The sequence below is a fragment of the Macrobrachium nipponense genome, chromosome 2 (assembly GCF_015104395.2).
Source record: "Macrobrachium nipponense isolate FS-2020 chromosome 2, ASM1510439v2, whole genome shotgun sequence".
In the NCBI taxonomy this organism is placed as follows: Eukaryota; Metazoa; Arthropoda; class Malacostraca; order Decapoda; family Palaemonidae; genus Macrobrachium; species Macrobrachium nipponense.
This window is the reverse complement of record NC_087201.1, coordinates 114,774,295-114,800,989: the sequence shown is the minus strand read 5'-3', so window position 1 is coordinate 114,800,989 and position 26,695 is coordinate 114,774,295. Positions and strand designations below refer to the sequence as shown.

At 34.2% G+C, this 26,695-nt stretch overlaps 1 protein-coding gene across 13 annotated transcripts in view; it reads left to right on the top strand.

Moving 5' to 3' along the window:
- LOC135220920 (heterogeneous nuclear ribonucleoprotein R-like) overlaps positions 1-26,695 on the top strand; it is a 349,809-nt gene that overhangs the window by 128,538 nt on the left and 194,576 nt on the right. For all 13 annotated transcript variants that reach the window (XM_064258558.1, XM_064258557.1, XM_064258562.1 and 10 more), the window contains exon 8: positions 23,810-23,926. In XM_064258558.1, coding sequence (XP_064114628.1) covers positions 23,810-23,926 — 117 coding nt within the window. The remainder of the gene's footprint in view (positions 1-23,809; positions 23,927-26,695) is intronic.

Genomic DNA, 26,695 nt, shown 5'->3' with positions numbered 1-26,695 from the left:
TGTCTTTGTTGGTGGTTATCACAAGACGACCAGGTGTAGCCTACTATAAACATCATACATATACCTTGAATAGGCTATTTATATATAAGGTGAGAATGGTTGTATTACCTTTATTGTCAGTACATGTCATAATAGGAGTCTTTTCATATATGTTGGTGGTTATTGGATGGTGGCCTAGGCTTACCCTACTGATAAACATATACGCAACACGGACAAGCCAGCGATGCTGTGATTCATACCAGTGATATAGACTGAGAAGTGGTCCAAGGAAAAACCTGTGACTAACTGATCCCTCAACTGCTGATCTGCAACTAAGTGATTCCCCACTGTACTTCCTATGGCTACAAAGGGATGGGCAAGGTGAATAGGAGGGGTCCTGCAGAGTGCTCTCCATAGAATTCATTGTTGGGGGACTACATTCCTGAGAAGATCTTAGGGCCCCACCTAATGTACATTTACATCATTGAGGAAGGATCTTCTCTTAAATCTGGAGAAAGACTTTGCTCTTCCTGGCTCTCTCTATCTTTTGGACAAATTTCAATCTGTGGTCCCCTATGGGTTCTTGTGTTTTAGGAGCCTCGAGTGCATATTCTGAGTTTTCTGTGATTTTCAAACACTCCGGCAACGGACATTCCCAATAATTATTACAATACAGCCGGTCCCCGGGTTACGACGGGGGTTCCGTTCTTAAGACGCGTTGTAACCCGAAAATCGTCGTAAGCCGGAACGATGCTCTTGAAAACATGTCCACAGGGAAAATTTCACTACTAATTTGCAATTTTTCTTAGGGCCGTATCTCTAAAATTATCACTAATTTACTTTTTTCATGTGCAACACTGTGTATTCACAAATTACTGTATTTTCATTAAAATACAGAGAGAGAGAGAGAGAGAGAGAGAGAGAGGACCTCCCATAAATACATATATTTCTCCAGAGAAGAGAGAGAGGAGGACTGTGCAACTATGTTTTGTCTGTCTATCAATTCTTTTGCTGAGAGTGAGAGAGATAAAAGGAAGAAATAGAAACACCAAATGTATGACAGGTATCTTGAGAGAGAGAGAGAGAGAGAGAGAGAGATTGATATATCTGACAGTTTTAAAAGTACCTGGATCTTGAGGAAAAGGTTACAGAGAAGACTGGGATTTCCTTCATTCTTCCATAATTTTTTAAATATAAGCTAAAATCTTACTAATTCACTATGGTATTTTTTCTTTAATGAATTGATATTATTGCTGTATAAATTAATATTAATATTTGAAAATAGTAAATCATTTATTTATCATACAAAAAAACATACATCTTTGTAGGAGAGAGAGAGAGAGAGAGAATTATTATTTTTATGGAGATACGAGTTACTGACAGCTATAATGAAACATTACATAACGTAATATTAAAACGGAAGAAGAATTCTAAAAAATACATACATATTTGTTGGCTTCATGCAGTCCGATTTATTTTATATTTTATGAAATGTATTTAGTCATGAAAATAAACATCAAATTACACAAATTAGTGATTATTTTCGTCGGAAAATACAAAGAGAGAGAGAGAGAGAGAGAGAAACTGTGCTAAACTATAAAGGATTCTTATCATAGTATGCGTTTTTTTAAAAGCGTCGTAAACTCGGAGCGTCGGAAGCGTCAGCGTCGTAACCTCGGAACAAGCGTCGTAACCCAGGGCGGATTTTTCAATGAATATTTAAGAAAAAGCGTCGTAACCTCGGAACGTCGTAAGCCGGGGACCGCCTGTAATTGGGAGTCTCGCCGAGCGCCTGGATCCCTTGGTTACATGGGCACTTGTTGAGTGCTCGGCTTCATCATATTGCAGAGTACCAGGGCAGGACAAGGCTTGCTCGATTATTGTCTTACAAGAGTGGGGTGTTCTTGCCGAGCTTGGGAATTTTTGCGAATTCTAGTGCTTACCAATCACTCGCTATCATGAGAGCTTGGATAGCAAGACAAGCCTTTACCAGTGCAGATGAGTTTGCTCTTCAGTCTGCGCGATGCAAGATATCGTGGGGTCTGGCCCTCTCAGCTAGAGCTGTTGGCGCGTTGGCAATTGGCAATATGAGAAGTTTGCAGTGTCGAGATATGTATTTACCGAATTATTATGGTAGTAAATAATAGTTTAGAATGATCATACGTACTCTGCGTTGTCAGGGGTTTGTGGCAGCAATGAAACAAACAAAATAACATTTTCCTTTTAGGCTAGTGTTTAGGAAAAACATGAATAGAATCGGCTTTGCGAATTCATTTATTTTGATATTTTTAGTGATACAATAACTATCATTTGTACTACTAACACAGATCTGTTGAGTTCAGTGTTACCAATTTTGCATTGTTAATGCTAGCTTTCATTTTCTTAAGGTTATTAGCAAGAAAATTTTCAACCTAAGCATCTGGCAGGAAAACTTGCATTTGTTCTCAAATACATTGAGCATATGTATTTGGACATCAAAACTTTTTAATGTTAAGTTGAATATTTCTTTTATTCTACTATGTTTGATATATCATGTAAGAAAAAGGACAAAATCTTGCAAAACCATTTTCAGGAATTGGACAGAATAGAAACATGTTTAAATTGAAAAAGAGAGCAATCAGTTGAAATTGGCTGGGTGGCATTGTTGTGTATGATGTGAACTTTACTATTTTTATTCATCTGATTGCACTGCAAAATCGTCGCCATATTTATCAACATGGATCATTGATGATTACCCATATGATTTACATAATTTTGATATTTCTCTTACCTCCCTCTCTCTCTCTATCCGTATAAAAGAGGCCCACGTGAGTATGTAATAGCACATGTGTATGTAGGCCTCTAGCTGTAATCCATAGGCTAGTAGGCTACATATGTACTGTAGTACATATACTACTTATATTTTTAAGGCTAATGTTGTAAAATAACTTTGAAACTGTCTTGAATTTAGTTTAAGGTGATAGTTGAAGACATATTTGGTGTTTGAACTAAAGTAGGCAGTTATAAACATTAGAATAGTGGTCTTGGGTGGGTTAACTATTAAAGTAGGCAGTTTTTATCAATTTTTGAGGTGGGTACCAGGATAACACGAGATTTACTTATCACAGGGGGCTCTGGGCCCTATCCCCGCGATAATCGAGGCCCTACTGTAGTTACAAACATTTTTAGAGGTGGTCTTTAGTGTTTGAACAATAAAACTGGGGCAAAGTTGTCAAGTTTTGGGGTGTTTGTATTCCCTATTCCTCCTCCTCCTCTCACCCCCCCCCCCCCCCCCCCCATCCACAAACCCTGGGGGGGTTTTGACTGTATTTGGTTGGTCTGCCTGGGACTATCTTTCATATCAAGGTTCAGTTAACTTGAAACTACTGTAAACTAGCTTAAGGGAGAGGTCTCAACTTGTGTTGCTGTTCAATCAAATCATTTGTAAAAGGGGGACTCTCTCTCTCTCTCTCTCTCTCTCTCTCTCTCTCTCTCTCTCTCTCTCTCTCTCTCTCTCTCTCTCTCTCTCTCTCTCTCTCTGTGAGGGACCTGGGGCAACCCGAACAAGATGTAAGGTCTGTAAGGTCTCTCTCTCTCAGTAGCTATAAGTGCTAATTTTCATTTAGCTCCTTTCAACACATGCTATTTTTATAGGTATATATATATATATATATATATATATAATAATATATATTATATATATATATATAGATATATATATATATATATATATATATATATATATATATATATATATATATATATATATATATATATATATATATATATATATATATATATATATATATATATATATATATATATATATTATGGTGAAATTCTCTCTCTCTCTCTCTCTCTCTCTCTCTCTCTCTCTCTCTCTCTCTCTCTCTCTCTCTCTCTCTCTGTATGTGTGTGTGTGTATAGATAGGCAGTGATTGATAAGCAGTCAGAGGGAGCAGATGTCAGTGTATTTGCTCTTGGCCCATGTAATTTTCACGTGTGGTTTTTCGTGCTCCTGCTCACTTCATGATAAGAAATAACTTTAAAAAGCTATAACTTGTGAAGAAGATTGAAATTGTTACATTGCAGAGAAGGGTTAAGTCTTTGATAGTCATAGCAAGAGAGATGGGTGTCTCAAAAGCACGATAGCAATGCAATACCAGCTAGCTATGGAAACCGACTTAGAAACTGCATTACTAATTATAAAAAAAAGGCTCTGGAGTAAAAAGAAGACAATGAAAAGACTGATAACCTTATAAAAAGGATTGTTATGAAATATTCATCAGTGCCAGCAAAGGTCCTGAAGGTGCTTTGAAATGTCTCAGAAAGAACTATACAACATCATTTACAGAAAGACTGACGTCTCCCATCTTGCATTGCTGCAAAGAAGCCTCTCCTTTTAGATACCATGAGGAATAAGTGAAAGAAATTTTGTAAGGCAAATGGCACTGGACAAAAAGGATTGTGAACAAGTTCTATTTAGTTAAGAGTCATGTTTTCACATTCATATTGCTGGCCAGCAGGTATGAAGACCCCTAGGATCAACCCACTTTTCAACAAAGTATACAGTCAAAACTGTAAAACATCCAGCTTATGGGGATGTTTCAGTGCTAAGACTTCATTTGTAGTAAACACCAGTTCTCTCTCTGTCTCTGTCTCAATGAAATATGAATTACTTTATCATAAACTCTATGTACAAAATTAGAGATAATTTTATTTGTAAATTTGTTTCTGTTAGCAAATAAAAGATTATTTTCCTAATTCTTTCAGTAGTAGCGAGCCTCAATCGGCTGATTCTCAGAATGTAAACATGACAAATGTCGGGACGATCTGTTTAATTTATACATATGATGATAATAGATCAAGATGATTAAAGCAGAATAAATTGGTTTTGTAAGTGAAATAACATAAATGTTTACATTATTTACAAGTGAAGCGAAGTCTTGCTGGAAACGGAAATGGTGGGCTGGCACCACCCATCCCTGACGTTACTCAAATGCTAATTATCTCCAGGAGTGTTGTAGATAAAAGAAAATTCCTTAATCAGATAAAAACTTACATCTTTAAATTTCATCCCCTATAAGAATTATGTATATATGAAATATAAATTCACATTTAAGTATGTTTTAATTACCGTATTTGATGGCGTATTAGACACTTTTTATTTTTAAATGTACCAAAAAACTACACTACATATTATGCAGACATATTACATATGGTAAGTTTTTTTAGTTTCCTTCAAAGGTTTGTGTAAATTTACATATGATTTCATACTGTATTCTAGTATTTATTATAAATAAAATTAATTTGTAAGATTATTTATAATAAATATTGAAAACAAGTGGAATTATCAGTTTATTATCACTATCTTACAAAAAATTGCTTATGGTACGTTGACAGTTAGCTTGTCAACCATTTTCAGTGAGTGGATATAAACACATAAATGTGGTTTATTTACGGTAAATTTCATTTAGTCCTTTAAAATCGAGTGTAAATTTACATAGAATTTCATGCTTTATTCCAGTAAAACAATTTACTGTAATATTTATGCTTGTTTTTCAATTTTTTTTTATTAGCAACAATTTCTGTGCTTACCCGCTAAGTTTGCAGTGAGTTAGGCCTACAGCGCTTTGTCATGGTTCTCTCTCTCTCTCTCTCTCTCTCCCTCTCTCTCTCTCTCTCATCCACTGTAATACTAATGATACTCCAGGAAAAAAAAAAGTTTTTAGAATTCCGTATTAAGTGAATTATTGTAAACGTATGGCATAAACAACCGAATTGAGAAATAGCTGATTGCTAACGTCATTTACCATAACTATTGAGCATTTTTAAGAGCGTTAAAATTGTCAAGTTGTTAAACCCTACCGATTCTCAAAGGGGGGCTTCCATAAGTAGAAATAAATTAAAGTGGGCCCTCGATAATCGCAGGGGTTTTGGGCCACAACCACCAGCGTTAAGCAAATGTCTGCCTTATCACACCCCTCACAAAACCCTGGCTATACCCACCCCAACTGTTTACTTCAGTACTTGAAACACCAAAAATGTCCTATCTATAAAAACTCTCGATGGCTAACTGCCTATTTTAATACTAATTTAAACACCTAATATACCTTAAACTATCATATGAAAATCCTATGTAGCTTGAAGATACACATGTACTTACTGCAACTTAGAAGTTTAAAACTCAGTGGCTGCTCCTATTAGTAGTAATAGAAAAGAATTGTCCTCGAAACGATTACCTTGTTTATTTTATGCCTCCTTTGTTCGTTTGTGTGTTTGTATGTCTATAATGTCATAAATCTTATATAGATTCTTTCCTATCTTCAATTTCCCCTTCATCAGATCTGCAAACAAAAGTATATTAGTGAACAATTCCTCTTTATTTTCATGATTTGGCTGCTGCACAAAACGTAAAGTACATATATCTATTTCGTGAATGAACACATTTATGATTAAAAACATTGTTTACTGTAATGATTACAAGCACCCAACGTTAATATTAATGCATAAACAGCAAAATACAATAATAAAAACCTAATTTTACACTGAGAATCGGCTGATGGACGTTGATTACCGAAAGAATTATTTTGGAAAACAATTTGGTTGCTAAAAGAAACAAATTTATTATCGGAATTATTATTATTTTCAACTTTGTACATAAAAGTTTTTAAGGTTGTGATATAGTAATTCATATTTTATTGAGAGAGAGAGAGCAGCTTAGGATGAGAGCAACTGTTGTTTAAATATGAAATTCGTATTTTATATTTTTTCGGTGATAAGAAATGAAACATCGATAGTGATAAAATATTCTCTGGTGTAATGTTATAATGTGTGGGATAATAATTGAGTCAACTATAAAAGTTGCATTGAATCACAGTTTAGTAAATCACAGAAAGAATAGAAATATGGCAACACGTACATAGCTACAAATGTCGGGGACCATCTGTTCTTTTATTACAATAATAGATCAGTATTACAGTTTATTCTGTAAGTGAAATAAGCTTTTTTTGAAAATTTGCTGTTTTATTTCATTAAGAGGTAAGTATACTTAGAGAGAGAGAGAGGGTTTGTGATTTTGTGAGTTTAATTTACCATTTTATCAATATTTTGTTATTTACATTCATATTAGTATTTGAAAATTAGTAAATCATTTTTGTCATAAAAATACATGTACTCATGAAAATAAGATGATAATACAGTAATTAGTGAATCTTGCTCTATGAAAAAATTCACGATTTTGTTAATTTTCCAGGATATACTATTTGGGCTCTACAAAAAAAAGTAACTAAAGGGTATTATGATAGAGTTAAGCACATATGTATGTTAAAGATGTGGGTAGTTTGTAGAACAGTGATACCATTATCACATTGTGTAAAAATAGTACATACGTACGAACGGGACTGTAGGTTTGGTGACGTCACAGTGATCATATGTATTTTCTTTTGTGAATGAATATACATTTATGATAAAAAAATTAGTTACTGTACTGATTACAGTACCATATTGTAATATTAATGTAACTACATCAAACCGTCTCAGTGGCGTGGTTGGTATGGTATTAGTGTCCCACCTCTGTGGTCTCGTGTTCGATTCTCGGCCATTCCATTGAGGAGTGAGAGATGTGTATTTCTGGTGATATAAGTTCACTTTCGACGTGGTTCGGAAGGAACGTAAAGCCGTTGGTCCTGTTGCTGAATAACCACTGGTTCCATGCAATTTAAAAGCAACAAACAAACAATAACTACCTCAAAATAAAGTAATGAATGCATAAACGTGTAAAGTGTATTTTTGTCTTTTGGAAAATGCTTCCCCCAAGAATATATATAGTATATAAGGTAAAAACTGGTTTTATTACATTTACGCTTCATCGTTGATGGCAAACAACAATATGATAATCTATGACAATTATCATTTGTATGACTGCATTGTTCGGAGAAGATAATTTCGCACTACCAAAGCAATAATGAAGTTAAAAATTGAAAATTAGTATTTTCCTAAATGTTATTACTACCATAATTACACTACTGCTATTAACATTTCTAAAAGGTTACGGAATGATGAAGGTGACTGTTAATACAATGTAACTCCGTATGTTTACATTTTGTTGCTGGCCACTCGACATATATTTTAGTGTCAATGATGTGGAATTGTTCCACGAATAGGCTATTAACCCTTAAATGCAGAGCCTTTGTTTACAAAAGTGTCTGTTGTGTGCTGGCGGCGTTCGGGAGTTTCCGCTGAAGTGGAAAAAAATCACAGCATGCTTAGTTTTTAAGATTAGAGTTCATTTTTGGCTTCTTTTTTTTTGTCATTGCCTGAAGTTTAGTATGCAACATCATGAAATAATTATATTTATAATATATATAGAATATACATATATATATATATATATATATATATATTAGATAAATGACCGCAAAATTTCTATAATCTATATATATATATATATATATAATTGTATACAAATGCACTGTGGGCAATACTGTTCAAGCTAGTGAGCTCTCTCTCTCTCTCTCTCTCTCTCACCCCCCCCCCCCCCCCCCCCCCCCCCCCCCCCCCCCCCCCCGTTGTATTGTACACTAAATTGCGATGATTTTGGTATATAACAAATTGTAAAACGATCAAAGCAACTTAGAGAAAATATTATCACAAAATGATGCATGAATTTGTACCGCGCGGACGTAAACAGTTTTTTTCTAAAATTCACCATAAGTCGAAATATTGTACTAGAGACTTCCCGTTTATTGCAAAATGAAGGTAATTGATTGAATATTACTAGACTGTAAGTGTTGTAGCTTACAATTGCAGTTTTCGACCATTTTGGTCGAGTTAAAGTTGACCAAAGGTCTAATTTTTTCTATTTATTGTGATTTATGTGAAAATATTTCAAAACTGATAAAAGATACAAGCATGAGTTATTTTTTGTTGTATTCTACATGAAATTGCACAAATTTTCATGTATAACACTATGTAAGGCCTGATATAAAACAGTGGTGAAAATTATGACAAGGTGACTAAAGAAATTCTGAGATTTTCAGCAGTTACTGTGCGTGGAGGGGAGGAAAAAGTTTTTTTAAAAATTAACCATAAATCGAAATATTGTGCTAGAGACTTCCCGTTTGTTGCCAAATGAAGGTAAATGATTGAATGTTACTAGAATGTAAGGGGTTTAGCTTACAATTGCATTTTTGGACCATTTCGATCGAGTCAAAGTTGACCGCAGGTTTAGATTTTGGCACATGTCGTGATTTATATGGTTTATATGAAAATATTTCAAAACTGATAAAATATACAACCATGAGTTATTTTTTTTTTGTATTCTACTTGAAATTGCGCACATTTTTATGTATAATACTTTATAAGGCCTAATAGAAAACTGTGCAAAAATTATGACAAGGATGACTAAAGAAATTCTGAGATTTTCAGTAGTTACCGTGTGTGGAGGGAAGGAAATTTTTTTTTTTTTTTTTAAGTTCACCATAAATCGAAATATTGTGCTAGAGACTTCCCGTTTGTTGCGAAACAAAGGTAAATGATTGAATGTTACTAGAGTGTAAGGGTTTCAGCAGTCACTCGCAAAAGTTCTGCAAAACATGAATGCATCAAAAAATCGCTCTCCGATAATGCTTCGCTGATGCTTTGTAGTGAGAGAAGAAATTCGCGCATGCGCGGCTGGGTAACGCTTGTAAACAAAACAGTGTGATCCGTGAACTCCCAGCTTCCCTCAAGGCGCATGATTTAAAATCTTTCGCAAACTGGGCCTATAACTGTTTTTCCACATATATTTAAAAACTTTTTGTAGTCGACGTACCGTACGTCCAATTGTCACCCGACAGACAATTTTAGTCGACGTCCAATAGGTGAGAATGGTTTTATTACCTTTAGTGTCAGTTAATATCATAATGTCCATGAATGTTGGTGGTTATCGGACCACAGCTGAGGCTTAGCCTGATAGACATGTAGTACCTAACACGGACAAACCCACAATGCTGCGATTCATACCAGTGATATAGACTATGAAGTGGTCCAAAGAAAAACCTGTGGCTAACTGGTCCGCGACTAAGGGATTCGCCACTCGACATTTCTGTTCATCCCTCATGCAGTAGAGATCTCAAGAAAGAATACTAGCAAATTAAAGCTTCAGGATATAGCCAAGGAACAATAAAACTAATTACAGCCAGGCGGTTAAGTGATGTTTGCAACTGGAGAAAATGCATACGTACAATGAAGTAATATGTGCATGTTTTCAACCAAACTTCATTAATTTACGATAAAAGATATCTCCTGATTATATCTCTTCTGACAAATAATGGCAATGAAGATACCGATAATACTCAAATCAGCCAAGATTTTGAGAAAAACAATATCAAATGCAAATGATATACATGACGATGTTTATCTGTAATACAGTAACAATATGATAATAGTAATATACTGTAATTGATACAACAAGCAACAAACACACAACGTTTAGTTAAGTCATCATTATTATAAATGTAGTTTTAATATTTAATTTATGCAAATAATCAATTTTCTCTGAAAAACATTTTGGTTTGGTAATTTAGAAGTCATCCTATACTACAGATATGCGATAAATTAACCCTCTTACGCCGACTGGACGTATTTTACGTCGACATTTTTAGTCTCCCGTGTGCCGACTGGACGTATTTTACGTCGACTTACAAAAGTTTTTTTTAAATTCGCGGAAAGATACTTATAGGCCTACCAGCCTAAAACTTTTGAATCACGCGCCTTGGGGGATGCTTGGAGTTCACGGATCAAGGTGTTATTTTGTTTACAATCGTTACGCAGGCGCGCAAGCGCGAATTTCTTTCTTGCCGCACTAAAAAGTATCTGTGACACATCTCGGAAATTATTTCGTCACTTTGACATAATTTTGTACCATTGTAAATTAGCCGTTACATGAAGTATTATATATGAAAATGTGCGCATTTTTATGTAGAATACAACAATTAAATACTCATGATTGTAGCTTTTATCAGTTTTGAGATATTTTCATATAAATAACGATAATTGCCAAAATTTCAACCTTCGGTCAATCGGTCAACTTTGACTCTACCGAAATGGTCGAAAAACACAATTGTAAGCTAAAACGCTTATATTCTAGTAATATTCAAGCATTTACCTTCATTTTGCAACAAATTGGAAGTCTCTAGCACAATATTTCGATTTATGGTGAATTTATGAAAAAAATAACTTTCTTTACATCCGCGCGGTAACTCTTCCGAAAAAATCATACGTGCGATTGTGGTAATGTTTGCACCATTTTAAATTAGCCGTTACATAAAGTTTTTTATATGAAAATGTGTGTAATTTCATGTAGAATACAACAATAAATATTTGAAGCTTGTAGCTTTTCTCATTTTTGAAATATTTGCATATAAATCACGATAAATAGAAAAAAAACCGTGTTCGGTCAACTTTGACTCTACCGAAATGGTCGAAAAACACAATTGTAAGCTAAAACTCTTACAGTCTAGTCCTCCTACTCAAAATTTCATAATATATTCAGTCATTTATATTCATCTTGAAACAAATTCGAAGTCTCTAGCAAAATATTTAGATTTATGGTGAATTTAAAAAAAATCTTTCCTCTCCTCCGCGCACGGATTCTCCGCCACAAATCTCCGAAATACGTACGTCCCATTCTCGGAATATTTGCTCCGTTTCATATTAGGCATTTCATAGAGTTTTATATATGAAAATGTGCGCAATTTCATGTAAAATAAAACGGAAAATATTTGAAGGTTGTAGCTTTTCTTATTTCCGAAATAATTGCATATAAAAAATATATATATAAAAAAATTCGACATTCGGTCAAATTTAACTCGTCAGATATGGTCGAAAACTGCAATTGTAAGCTAATACTCTTACAGTATAGTAATATTCAATCATTTGTCTTCATTTTGAAAGAAATTGGAAGTCTCTAGGACAATATTTAGATTTATGGTGAATTTTTGAAAAAAATATTTGTTTACGTCCGCGTGTTACGAATTCATGCATTATTTTGTGATAGTATTTTCTCTGTGTTGCTTTTATCGTTTTACAATATGTTATATACCAAAATTATCGCAATTTAGTGTACATTACAACGAAAAAAAAAGTAACTTGTTACCTTTAACTGTTTTGCGCACAGCGCGATTTGAATACAATTATATATGAAATTTCGTTTTTGTGCTATCACATATCGCATTGTTTATATATGATGATGATAATTTTTTTCATTTCTGATGGTTGCATACTAAACTTCAGGCAATGACAAAAAAAGGAGCCAAAAATGAACTCTTAATCTTGAAAACTAAGCGCGCTGTGATTTTTTGAAAAAAATATTTTTTCCGCTTTCGCTCTCACTCCGAAACCCCTCCGGCACACGGGAGACAATTTTTTATTTACCGCTCCAGCGTAAGAGGGTTAATGAAAAATTGCCAAAATTTTTTTTACTTCATCTTGCCTAAAGGTCGTTTTATAAGCGGAAATATACGGTAATTTGACAGTTGATATTTAGCATAAGGAAAACCCCTCCACCATTCTCTCTCTCTCTCTCTCTCTCTCTCTCTCTCTCTCTCTCTCTCTCTCTACTCTCTCTCTCTCGCTCTCTCATTTCTCTCATCTCTCTCTCATCTCTCTCTCGCTCTCTCTCTCTCTCTCTCTAGCCTTTTTATTTTTTACTTGTGCTCTCTCACATTATTCTGTCTCCATAATAATTCCTGAATAATTTCACTCTTGATATTTAATCGGTATTGTAATGAAATATGAATTACAGTTATGTATTAAGCTGACTTTTAGGTGAATTAATGTGCTTCGGGAGCATAAATGTCTTATTTAGGGTTTAACTCTAGAAATAAGCATTTACTGTATGTATTAGCTCTTTGAGTGATTGTACCAAAGTTATGCATATCTTTACCTTTGTACCAAAGTTATGTATATCTTTACCTTTCAAGAGGGGTTCTGGATCTTAGCATCGTGTGAGTTTGAGGTATTACTGTACAGGTATTCTCCTACTTATGATGGGGTTAGGTTCCAGAAACCCATCGTTTGTTGGAAAAATTGTATCTTGAATATAGCCTAGCTACACTAGGGTAATCAGAACCATCTTTACATAGTATAGAGTAGCCTAGCCTACACTACACAGTATATTTTATACATATACAGCATAGTAATGATTAATTTCACCTAATTCTGTAGGTTTAGTGCATATTGGCTTATGATAATTCAGTACAAAGAGAAATTGAATAACATTAACAGGGTAACCTACCGTAGTATACGATGATGATGATAATGATTATGCCATGGGGTATCATATACATATGAATACAGTAGCCTAGCCTACAGTATACTCTGCACTACGTATACAGTACAGGTAATTGTCGACTTATGACTACAATTGGATACGACCAATCGGTCGTAAATCGATTTGGACCTAAGTCAGCCCACGTTAATTTACCGTAAGAATATTATACTAGCGTAGCCTACACTAGGCTAATCAGTGCCATCTTTACATACAGGGTAACTTAGCCTATACTACACAGCATACTTATACATATATGGCTTAGTAATTATAAATTTCAGATAAATCTCTAGGTTTAATGGACATTGGCTTATGATAATTTAGTACAAAGAGAAATTGAATAACATTTAACAAGTTAGCCTTGTGTATACGATGATGTTATCATGGTACATATATCGTATATACAGTGTTCCCCCTGTATTCACGGGGGATGTGTACCAGGGACCTCCGCAAATAGCACAAACCCGCAAATAGTTAGAACTTCCCTCTAAAAGGGCCCATATCTGCCTATCTTGAAAGTTCAAATACCAAATGTATACAAAGTATCATCCTACATCAAAGATACCATTGAATTGGTATTATTAATATAATTCCAAAGTCATCTTAAACATTTTACCATTAGAAAAATATATAAACAGCCAATATCAGAGAGAGAGAGAGAGAGAGAACTCCTTACGATATCAATAAATTGAAAGGAACTTCTATTGGCAACACTTATTTCCCCTCCCATAAATACACACATCTATTCCAGAGAAGGGAGAAAGAGAGGACTGAACAATTATGTTTGTCTGTATATCAGTTCTTTTGCTGAGAGAGAGAACTCTTTACGATATCAATAAATTGAAAGGAACTTCTATAGGCAACACTTATTTCAACACTTATTTCCCCTCCCATAAATACACACATCTATTCCAGAGAAGGGAGAAAGAAAGGACTGAACAATTATGTTTGTATATCAGTTATTTTGCTGAGAGAGAGAGAGAGAGAGGAGAGAGAGACACCAAATGTAAACCTTATGTAACATCCTACATCAAATTTACCTTAAATTATTATCATATTAATGTATTTATCTTAGAGACTGTATCAATATAATTTCAAAGTAATCCTAAACATTAGTACCCTTAAAGGTATATACGTACGTACATACGTACTCCTAACACTTGCAGCCGAGAGAGAGAGAGAGAGAGAGAGAGAGAGAGAGAGATTGTCCTTACAGTATTTAAAAGAGTGAAATGGAAAGATTATTGTATTTAAAATACTCACAAATGAATTTTGTAATTACATTTATAGTATTATTACACATATAGTATTATTATTGGAAAATATTAATAATAAACTTATTACATGCATGTACCATATAAAGAATCCCCTCAGTAAGAGAGAGAGAGAGAGAGAGAGAGATTGCATTAAAACCATTAAATTTGTTGACCATTGTATGGCACTGTTACACAGCTTCCCAGCTCTGAGCGTCACTGAGTTACGAGAAGGTAGGGAAATTGATACAGAAAAAGACGAAGGGAAGAATTTTCATTTGAAGTTAGTTATACAGTGGTACCCCGAAATACGAAAGGCTCAACTTACGAAAAACTCGAGATACGAAAGCAAATACGAAAAATTTTACGGCTTTACATACGAAAATTGCTCAAGTTACGAAAGGTTGTTGCTGTAAAGTCCCGAGATTCGCCCGGACCACCGAGAACAATTTTAAAACTCGCGCGCCGCCAACTGAGTAAACTCGCCACCATCCTCCCGCTCTCCCATTGGTTCCTGATGCTAGTCACCCCATAAGATCCTGCTCTCCTATTGGTCAGCATCTACCCCTTGTGCTTTATGTATTCTATAGGTAAAAGGATGCTGTAAATTGAAAACTTATTCATGCAATACATTTAATAAAAAAAAAACATTAGGTAAAGATAGAATAAAGAATAGAAATGAATGGTTATTATACTGTTTGGTAGTTTCAGTGATTGCTTGGCGATCGTTCGATACTCGTAAGTGCTGGATGTAAACAGAAGTTTGGAAGTTTTTTTTTTTTTTTTTTTTTTTTTTTTTTTTTTTTTGTTTTTTTTTTTTTTTTTTTTTTTTTTTTTTTTTTTTTTTTTTTTTTTTTTTTAATGGTTACTTAATAATTATTTGAAATGAGTACATGCAATACATTTAATAAAAAAATTGTGAATTAGATATAAAATATAAAATAAATCAGACTGCTATCATCGAAGCCAACAAATACGTATTTTTAGAATTCTTTTTCTGTTTTAATATTACGTTACGTATATGTTTCATCATAGCTGTCAGTAACTCGGTATCTCCATTAGATAAAGATAGAATAAAGAATAGAAATGAATGGTTGTTATACTGTTTGGTAGTTTCATTAGTTGAAGAGAAATACTAATGAAAATTTATGGCTTACTGTGTCCTAGGAAAAGTGATTGCTTGGCGTTCGTTCGGTACTTATAAGAGCTGAATGTAAACAAACGATTGGAAGGTATTGTTTTTGTTTGTTTGTGTATTATAGTTAATGATTAATTAATAATTATTTGAAATGAGTACATACTGATTATTTATACATTTCATTGGCATATTCTAAGCTTTTAGCTTCTTAAATTTAGATGTCAGAATCATAGACTAGGATACAGTAGCAACCGCTAACATAGGCTAGGCTTATTGCTAAGGGACATAAGCTAAAGTCCTATTATATGCAGTAAAAATGGGGTTGAACATTACATGCAGTTGAATATTACTCAAGTATGTACAATATTTTGCCTTTTTGGAGTCATATTTCTTCTGTCGGATCGGCGTCGTAACCCTAGAACATGTGTTGTAGGCCTGGGGTGTTTTTGTAGGGCTTGGAACGGATTAGGCATTTAACATGTAAAATGTGGTTCAAGATACGAAAAACTCATGATACGAAGGTTGCCTCGGAACGAATTAATTTTGTAACTCGAGGTACCACTGTATCATTATTATTATTATTTGAAAATATTAATAAACACATGCATCTACCATAAAAATTCTCTTCTCACAGTAAGAGAGAGGAGGTATCCTTACGTATGTGAAATGGAAAGGTCATTTTTATCTCTTTAAAATACTACCACATAAGAATTTTGTAATTACAGTTTTTTATTATTATTATTATTATTATTATTATTATTATTATTAACAGAAAATATCAATAAACATTTTACACACTAGTACCATAAAAATTCTTTCATCTCAGTAAAGAGAGAGAGAGAGAGAGAAAGAGAGTTTGTGTGTGTTTATATCTCTGTTCTCTCATAAAATACTTATATCGCTTCCAGTGAAACAGAGGGAGTGAATTACCACTATGACATATATATTATTCTGTGGGGCAAGAGAAAGAGAGAGTGAGTGAGTGAGAGAGAGTGTTATCCTTAATTAAAAGAGTGAAATGGATAGATTACAGGCGGCCCTCGGTTAGCGGCAGGGGTTCCGTTCCTGGCCACCGACGCCAAGCGATTTTCGACGCTGAGGGATTTTAAAGCCTACGGCCGCCGCACACCTTCTTTCGAAACTCTAGACCAGTCAAGGCGCCGTAATCCCACAAGCGCAATAAGGAAAATTATATTTATGCAGTATAGTACTATAGAATGTACTGTACAGTACATGTGGGTGTCTAGAGTATGTAAAGATATAATAAAGTTTATACAGTGTACAGGTAGCTGTAGTGTTCAGGTTACGATCATTAGTCTTACGATAGTCCGATTTTATGTGAGATCAAATTACAATGGCCTAACTTTATCCATCTTCTAGTTACATAAGTTCAATAACAGCAAAAGAGAATGATGAAAATATGGTTTTAACGTTATACTCGTTGCGTGAACGTGTACAGCCATGAACAACCGAACGAGAAACGACATTTTTTTTCTTTTTTTCCAAGTACAACAAAACTGGATAACATCTGTTTGGCTTGTTTTTCGATCATCGTACTACAGTGCAACATTGCCATATTTGTTATAAATGGCTTTATGTATAGAATAGAACTGAGATATCTTAATGTAATAACTTTATTCGCTATAGATCAGAGATCAATAAAGATTAATGATCAATCGGGAAATATACCGTTAAATTTAAACCTAGTTATAACTGAAGCTGAGAAAACTGTTCAAGCTGCTAATGACTATTATCGTACATCGGCAACAAGGATAAAACTGCAGTAAACGTCTGCCATCACACACAACTGTAGATAAAATTGGGATAAAATCATTTTAATCAAAACTACTGTGCTTGAAAGAACACATTTTACTGTTGGTTTCATGCCGATATAAGATACATAACGTACAGTTCGTATTACGATGATATAAGGATTATTGCGAACGGAATCACGTAATTTTTTACGCAATAAACATGCCGCCAACGTAATCTGTTAACGAAAAAAAATAGTAGTTCACATTCACAACGAGACATATTCAATAAATATTTCCACCTAAAAACACGCTGTAAGGAAAAATAACTTTGTCTCATATAAGTCAGTATATAGATATTCGTTATGCTAACTAGAAGCAAGAGCATTCGCTCAGAATTGCGGTTATGGTGAAAAAAACAAACTTGTATTCATCAGCTGATTTCAAACCACAACATTGGCCGCTCCGCGGAATACGGGCTTAAGTTTGCCGTAGTATTTTAAAATACAATAATATGAGAATACATACAATATTCTTGGATACAGTGAAATAATGTATAACTTTGTAAAGGATTTATGGAAAAGATGCATAATTAATAAAATAACACAATGCATTTTTCGGAACTGGCGGACAAGAACGAACATGAAAAACCATCCCCTGACAACGTGGAGCGTAGTTACAAAGGCTGCCTTAATTTGTGAAAATACCTTTACGTAATATATTTTCATACACATTTTAAACATAAAAGCATAAACATTTGAAAAATCGACTCATCGATCGCTAAATTTGCACTCTTTTTTTAACACTATATTTTCGGAAGAGCGGCAGATGGCGGCATACAAGAACGAACTTGAAAAAAACATCGTAGTCGATAACTTGAAGGGGAGTTTCAAAAGCTGCCTTTTTATCATATTTCTGCACAGAAATAAAAATACCCTATTCGTAATACATTTTCATACACATTATAAACATAAAAGCATAAACATTTATAAAATCGACACATCGATCGCCAATTTGCACTTTTTTTAAATTATATTTTCGGAAGAGCGGCAGGCGGCGGCTTACAAGAAAGAACATGAAAAAATATCTTATTTGATAACGTGAAGGGCAGTTTCAAAAGCTGCCTTTGTATCATATTTCTGTACAGAAATAAAAATACCCTATTCGTAATACATTTTTCATACATTTTAAACATAAAAGCATAAACATTTATAAAATCAACACATCAATCGCTAATTGTCACTTTTTTTTAAATTCTATATTTTTTTTCGGAAGAGCGGCAGGCGGCGGCTTACAAGAAAGAACATGAAAAAATATCGTATTTGATAACGTGAAGGGCAGTTTCAAAAGCTGCCTTTGTATCATATTTCTGTACAAAAATAAACCTTTCACGTAATACATTTTCATACACATTTTAAACAAAAGCATAAACGTTTATGAATCGACACATCCATAGCTAAATTTGCACTTATGTAACTCGATATTTTCGGCATAGAACAGCGTCAGAGGCATATATTTTACCCTAATACCTACGTAATAACTCTCCATAAAATTTGTTAATATAATTTTCATAACCTTTATGGTATGAACGGCATTTCTACAAATGTATGAACTCGTTAGACAGCGGCGCTGTTAACTGAAATTTGTGCCGTAAAGATACCTTTAAAATGCCTTATTTTTATAATGAATAATTTTGACGACCGCCGTAAAACCGATTCGCCGTTGAGTGATTGCGCCGTTAACCGCGGGCCGCCTGTATTGTATTTCTTCAAAATGCTATCACATAATATGAATTTTGTAATTACAGTTATATTATTATTATTATTATTATTATTATTATTATTTTAAAGTATTAAAAACAAATAGTACATGTACTATAAAAATTCTTGAGTCTCAGTAAATGAGAGAGAGAGAGAAATTTCATGAACACTTGGTGGCAACAACCCAACAGCTGCTCCCCCTCGTCCCATTACTTGATATGTTTGACAGTTTTAGTACCTGGAGTTTTGAGAGAGAAGACTGGGATTTCCTTCATTCTTACTTAATTTTTCAAATTTATAAACTGAAATCTTACTAATTCACTTTAGTATTTTCTTTAATGAATTGATGTTATTGCTGTTTACGTTTACATTAATATTAATATTTGAAAATATGAAATCAATTATTTATCATACAAAAAAACCATACATCTCTGTAGTAGAGGGAGAGAGAGAGAGATTTATAATTTTTACTATGTGATATCATTTAATCTTATTAAACTTACTAATACAGTATTAATATTTGAAAATTAGTAAATCATTTTTTGTACCATAAAAATGCATTTAGTCATGAAAATAACATAAAAAAAACACTAATTGGTGGGGACTTTTGCCGGAAAATTCCGCGAATAGGCGATTCCCCCGCAAATAGTGGGTAGATATGGTCCAGAGAGAAATCCACGAATCCGGAGAACGCAAATACGGGGGAACACTTTACAAATACAGTAGCCTAGCCTACAGTATATTACATATACATTATGATTTAGTAATTCATTAATATAAGCCAATTTTGGAGGTTCAAAGAATTCCGACTATGATATATCAGTAGAACAAAAAATGGACATGAAACGGGCATCAGATTAGGACCGACATCGGCATACCTAATTTAGCAATGTCAGGCTGCTTACAGCTACGTATATTTATGAAATACAAACAATGAATTGCATCTTTTCCATGAATCTTTTTAAAAAGTTAATACATTACTGTATCCAATAATATTGTCTGTATTCTCATATTATTGTATCATAAAATAGTAACAAAGTGGTCATTGTTTTGGTTTGGAAATCATCTGATGGCAAATACGAGTTTAGTTCACCGTGTTTACGTTTTATTTCGCCGTATTTAACTCAGTTCAGAGCGAATTGCCTTGCTTCTAGTTAGCATAAAATATCCAGATACTTTACTTATAGGAGACTAGGCAATTTGTCATTATGCAACGTGTTTTTTAGTCTAAATATGAATTTAATACTTCTCGTGAACTAAATTATCTTTTTCAATAACTGATTGCATTGTGGGCATTTTTATTTTGTAAAAATATTACGTGATTCCGTTCGGTATTTTCACTTTATTTCATCGTAGTACGAGCCAAGGTATGAGCTTTACCGTTAGTTACCTTACCTATCTTTTATTGGTGTAAAAACAACAGTCAATTGTGTTCTTTCAAGACCTGAAGTTTTGATTAAAATTATCCTCTCTCAATTTTATTTACACTTGTGTTTGATGGCATAAGTTTACTGGCATTACTTATGATGGGGTTAGGTTCCGAAAAACCCATCGTATGTCGGAAAAAATCGTATCTTTAATATAGGGCCTAGCATACACTAGGGTAATTAGTACCATCTTTACATATAGGGTAGCGTACCCTATACTACACAGTATACTTATATACATATACGGCATAATAATTATTAATTTAAGCTAATTCTCTAGGTTCAGTGCATATTGGCTTATGATAATTCAGTACTAAGAGAAACTGAATAACTTTAACAAGTTAGCCTAGCGTAAATGATGATAGGTACCATGGTAAATCGGACTCTGATTCGGACCGAAAACAGCATGATTGAGCGATACCTATCAGGCTGCTGATGCCTACATCTAATTATGGAATAAAAACATAATGAATATGCATCTTTTCTGTGAATCTTTTACAAATCGTACATTACGCTAACCTATTTTACTGTATGTATTCTCATTACATATTATATCATAAAATACTAACAAAGCAGTCAGTGTTTTGGTTTGGAAATCAGCTGATGGCAAATACGAGTTTATTTCGTCATATTTAACTTACTTCGGAGCAAATTGTTTTGCTTCTAGTTAGCATAAAAGAATATCTAGATACGTTACGTATATGAGACAAGGTCATCTTTTCATTGTAAGACGTGTTAATTTCAAGTCAAAATATGAATTTAATGTGTCTTGTTGGGAACTAAATTATTTGTTGCGTTAACAGATTGCTTTGTGGGCATGTTTATTGTGTATGGAAAATTATGTGATTCCATTCGCTATTTTCACTTGATTTCTTCGTAGTACAAGCTTTTTTACATTATTTATCTTTCATATGTGTGAAAATAGTGTGAAAACAGCAGTAAACTGTATTCTTTCAAGACCTGAAGTTTTGATTAAAATTATTATCTCTTAACTGAAAAGTGTTCTGAGCTTTAGCTACAACTTAGTTTAAATTTAATTTAAATTTAACAGTTTTAACAGTATGTTTCCTTACTGATCTTTGATCTTTTGCAAACAGAGTTATTACCTAAAAATATATCGGTTCTATTATACATAACGGTAATTGTTTATTATCAGATGATGGTTGAAATACAAGCCAAATGGATGTTGTTATCCAGTTCGGTTTTACTTAGCAACATGTTTCTCGTTCGGTTGTTCATGGTTGTACACATTTACCAAACGAGTGTATGTATTTGCACATGGAAAACAACTGATGGCGAATACGATTGTATTTTGCCTTAACTCGATTTGGAGTGAATTTTCTTACTTCTGGTTATCAGCCCCATCCCTTACAGTGTTCCTGGTTGTCCACAGGGCTGGAAAATTGCAAACTCGTCTGTCTCTCTCAAAACATCATACACTGAAGATGTTCACTCCCACCTCTTCTGACAAATATGTCTTTCCAAAGTTATAGTTTTCATTATGCCTGTTTTACTCGAAGAAAAGGACTGATTCCCAATTTCATCACTAACACTGTCAAGCCAGTGAATTAAGGATTTTAATGATATATGAATTGTGCTTCAGTAAACTTGATACTAAAATATGTATAGTGAAATAAACTTGAAATTTTAAGATAGAATATATTTTTTCGTTCCTTACATGACATCGTAGTGAATTCATTGTTTATCATCTTGTGTTTCATACAGTTATGTAGCTTAAATGTCATGGAAGACAATGCTACCAAAATATTATAGGTAGGGCTATCAATATTATGAGAATAACAAGCCAAAGATTAATAATAATCATCTCTCACTCTCATCTTTGGGTACTCACATGCTAGTCACATGATCAGTTGATGACGTCATTGTGATCACGATCCCTTGATAGAAGCTTTCTTATGGGGAAAAAAGAAAATTAAGACATTATCATTACTATCATTATCACTATCACCTTTTTTTTTCATACCTTATTGTGGAAATCTCTATACAAAAAAATTGTAATAAATATATATATAAAAAAGTAATAATGAGATAAATAAAGGAGAAAAGATTTTAGTGAAAGAAAAACCAATGGGCTGAATGAATTTCCTTCATAAGTTATCAATATCTGAGAGAGAGAGAGATTTTCCACTAGAGGCAGTCCCGTTTTACGACTGGTTCCGTTCTTGCTTTAGCCAAAAATCATCATAAGCTGGAACGTCGTCAAAAATCCTAAGAAAACCTTACTTTTAATGCTTTGAGTGTATTGAAAACCATGCAAGCTGCATTTTTACGGCACTTTTCTTAAAGAAAGCCTTCAAATATTGATTATTTTGCAAGTTTGGAGTCATATTTCTTCTGTCAGATGATTGTCAGAAGCATTGTAACCCTGGAAATAATTTCTGATGAATATATTTGAAAAGCACGGAACATTGTAAGCTGAAACCAGGGACTGCCTGTATAGGATATGAGAGAGGGTGATTGTGATGATGATAGTGACGATAATGTCTCATTTCTCTTCCCCCCACAAGACTACTTCAATCGAGGGATCGTGATCACAATGACGACGTCATCAACTGATCGCGTGACCAGGATGTGACTACATGAAGATGAGAGAGATTAATATTCTTAATCTTTTGCTTGCTATTTTCATCCTGATAACCCTACCTATAATTTTTTGGTAGCATTGTCATCCATGGCTATTAAGCTACATACTGTATGAGACATGAGACAATGTATGATGAATGTACTGCGATGTCATGTAAGGAATGAAAGGATATACTTTATTATTTCACTATACATATGTTAGCATTAAGTTTAGTGAAGCACATAATTCATATATCATTCAAATCCTGAAGTCATTATCTTGACAATGTTTAGTGATGATATTGGGAAACAACTTTTCTTTTGGGTAAAACAGATGTAATAAAAGTTATAACTTTGAAAGACATTTTTGTCAGGAGGTTAGAGCGAACATCCTCACTGTATGAAGTTTTGAGAGACTGACGAGTTTGCAACTTTCCAGCCCTGTGATTGGCTGATCAACAGTCAATTAGGAACATCATAAGGTACGGTGCTAGGCACCAGATGCACAGCTTCTGTGAATTAATCATAGTATCAAATTAGTATTACAATTTCACTAGTACCAGAAAATTCCTTATTACATAATGTGGTCATTTTTTTTTTGTCTTCACCTAATTTTTCTTTTTGCAGGCTGCTTCATTAGCCAAAAGGAGGCTGAGTTCTGGACGCTTTAAAGTTTGGGGATGTGAAATCATTGTTGATTGGGCAGATCCTCAAGAAGAGCCTGATGAAGATACCATGTCCAAGGTAATGTTATGGTTTGCTCATTTACTTTTATATATTTATTTGAATTTTTCAGATATCTCAAGTGTACTTTGTGACTGGTACCCACTTATTGGGCATTGCCCCCCTTCAACTTTAACATAGTTACTATACTGGCAATTTAAGCCCGGGTTAAACTGCCAGGTTACCTTGACTACTTAATATGATATATGTTGCTTAATAGGTTTCACTGCAAAAATATTAGATAGTCAGATGGTTTAATGGTAATGTTTACTGGAACAAAGGATGGCTGTACTCTTACATCAGTTTTATTTATGACTTACAAATGAATCAAGTTCTACCAATTTAACCCTTACAAATGAATCAAGTTCTACCAATTTAACCCTTGACCTGTTTAGCGTCACCCACGTAATAATACGTTAACCTCGATCTACTCGGTAGCGCCTTCAACGGGATATTACGTTCTAGACTTACTGTGCTTGTCAAGCCGTCAGTCCCGTAATAATACGTTTACTCATATAGAAATTGTAGGAACATCATTTGGTAACACACTCAGCACATGGGAAACTTATTTCCAGCCTGGCAACTCTTTCCTGGTGGTCGCTTATGCTAGAAAACTGCCTGGCCCTGGTGGTTTTCTTTCAGTATGCTTCAGGCATTTATTGAGATAAATAGATTATCACGTCTTTCACAATGAATGTCCCAAAGAGGAGGCGTATTTCTTCAGGTGAGATCAATCAAATGCTAGATGAGGAATCTGATATTGATGACCTATTTGATGATGGGAGCTCTAGTTCTGAATCCTCCAGTGATGAGGATATTGAGGATACAAACTCTTCTTCCAATAGCGGGAGTGAAGATAACTTCTTTGCCGAGTTACTGGACTCAGAGAGAGAGAGAGAGATCCCTTTACTTTTGTTGCTGATCCCGGTGTGAAATTTACAGTCGAGGATAAAGAGAACCCATTAGAATATTTTGAGAAATATTTTGATGATGAAATCATTAATTACCTTGTGAAAGAAACAGATTTGCAAATCAGTTTCTAGATGAGAATGTAGAACATTTGTCCCCACAATCACGAGTACATAGATAGATGGTTTGACACTGTGAGGTAGGATTGTGTGTAGCCCCTTGCTTTAGAGATTGGCATACGAAAGAATAATAGTGAATGTATGTATAATGTTTTTCATTCAGTATTATGAAGTCTTTTGAAATAAAATAATTGTAGTATTAATTTTTTTTACTCCAACATTTAATAATTTCCTACACTTAACTACAGTATGAATAATAAGCATAAAAATCAATATTAACTTTGAAAAACTATCATCAGTGGTATTATCGCTAATTACAAAAAAAAGCGTGACGGTATGTTAGCGGTGAGCTCATCCGGGGAGGGGATGCTTAACAGGTTAATGGGCGGACATGCACGCATTAGTAGCAGTAACAGGTTTGGGTGGACGACTGAGTGACTCGTAATGCATAACAATATTATGCTTCATTAATTTGGGGAAATCGAGTGGGAAAGAGGTCCCACACCTTATATGGCCAATAAATTGGTAAGTCTAGGTAATGTTTCTGCACCTTCTTTTACCTTGGAAATTGATTTTTCCTACAGTTTTAGTGCTTTTGATGAAGCAGCAGCAGTAATGTTTTTGAGGTCAACTGTTAATTACCTCCTATGACTACCCAACATTGACGGTGAACTTTGGGAATTCAGGGTTGTTTGGGGGCCGGGTGAGAACACACGTAAATAAAACGGCCATGTTTGTGCTCTGGTAGAGGCTGACGGATACACAAACCCTCAGGGATCCATACGTTCCATGGAGGGGAGTGGCTGAAGGAAGGAGGGTTCCTTGTTGGGGGGAGGGTGTTGTAGGAGGGACGAGTTGGAAGAAGGGGGATGGGGTTGTTAGGTAGACGATTCTGGATGTAGATAACAGTTGGCCAACAAAGACCACTACTTCTACATCAAGAGCACCAAAACTGTAGGAAAAAACAACTTCAAAGGTAAAAGCAAGTGTGAAACACCACTCAGACCGTAGGGGAAATCAGTGCAAAAAATACCATAACTTGTTTCCAAGGCATCACTCATGACGAACTTGTATGCATTAATAAAATACAGAAAACTAGTCAACATTACATAAAAAATAAATAAAATACCAAATTCATGAAGGATAACATTTTAACCTTGACTGCAAATCACAAAAGCACTTACCTTAAACACTGAACACAAGCAAGTTGGCATTTGCTGCCTTACACCAGGGAGGGAAAAACCCAATGTTCTCAATTAAAATTCTATTATGACAGTATACTGCAAATAATTTTATGTAGTTACCGCAATAACATAAGCTAAAATCACAGGAATTAACAGACCTATTATCACAATTAATGGGAGAAATGCAGCTACCTTCAGAATGAAAAAAATGTAGCATTGAATGTACAGAAACTTGTAGAGTGGAATGTAACACGCAATTGGCTTAGCGCTTATGTACTGGGTGGGTAATTAGGGCTGTGACTGGTCAAAAGAATGAAGGGGGGTGAATGATGTCATCAAGGGGGGATGGTTTCACACCTGTGTGACACTCTTGACAACATATTTGGAGAAAAACAAAAAATAATGTGCATTACTGAGTGAATATATGAAAACACAATATCTTGTGATGGACATGGGGATTCTTGTGAAACCAAAGAAATCGTATTTTAAAAGAAATACTGGTCCAGACAAATGTTATGGCAGGGGCACTTATTTTATATATTTATGTATACATACATACACATATTTTATATTACTTT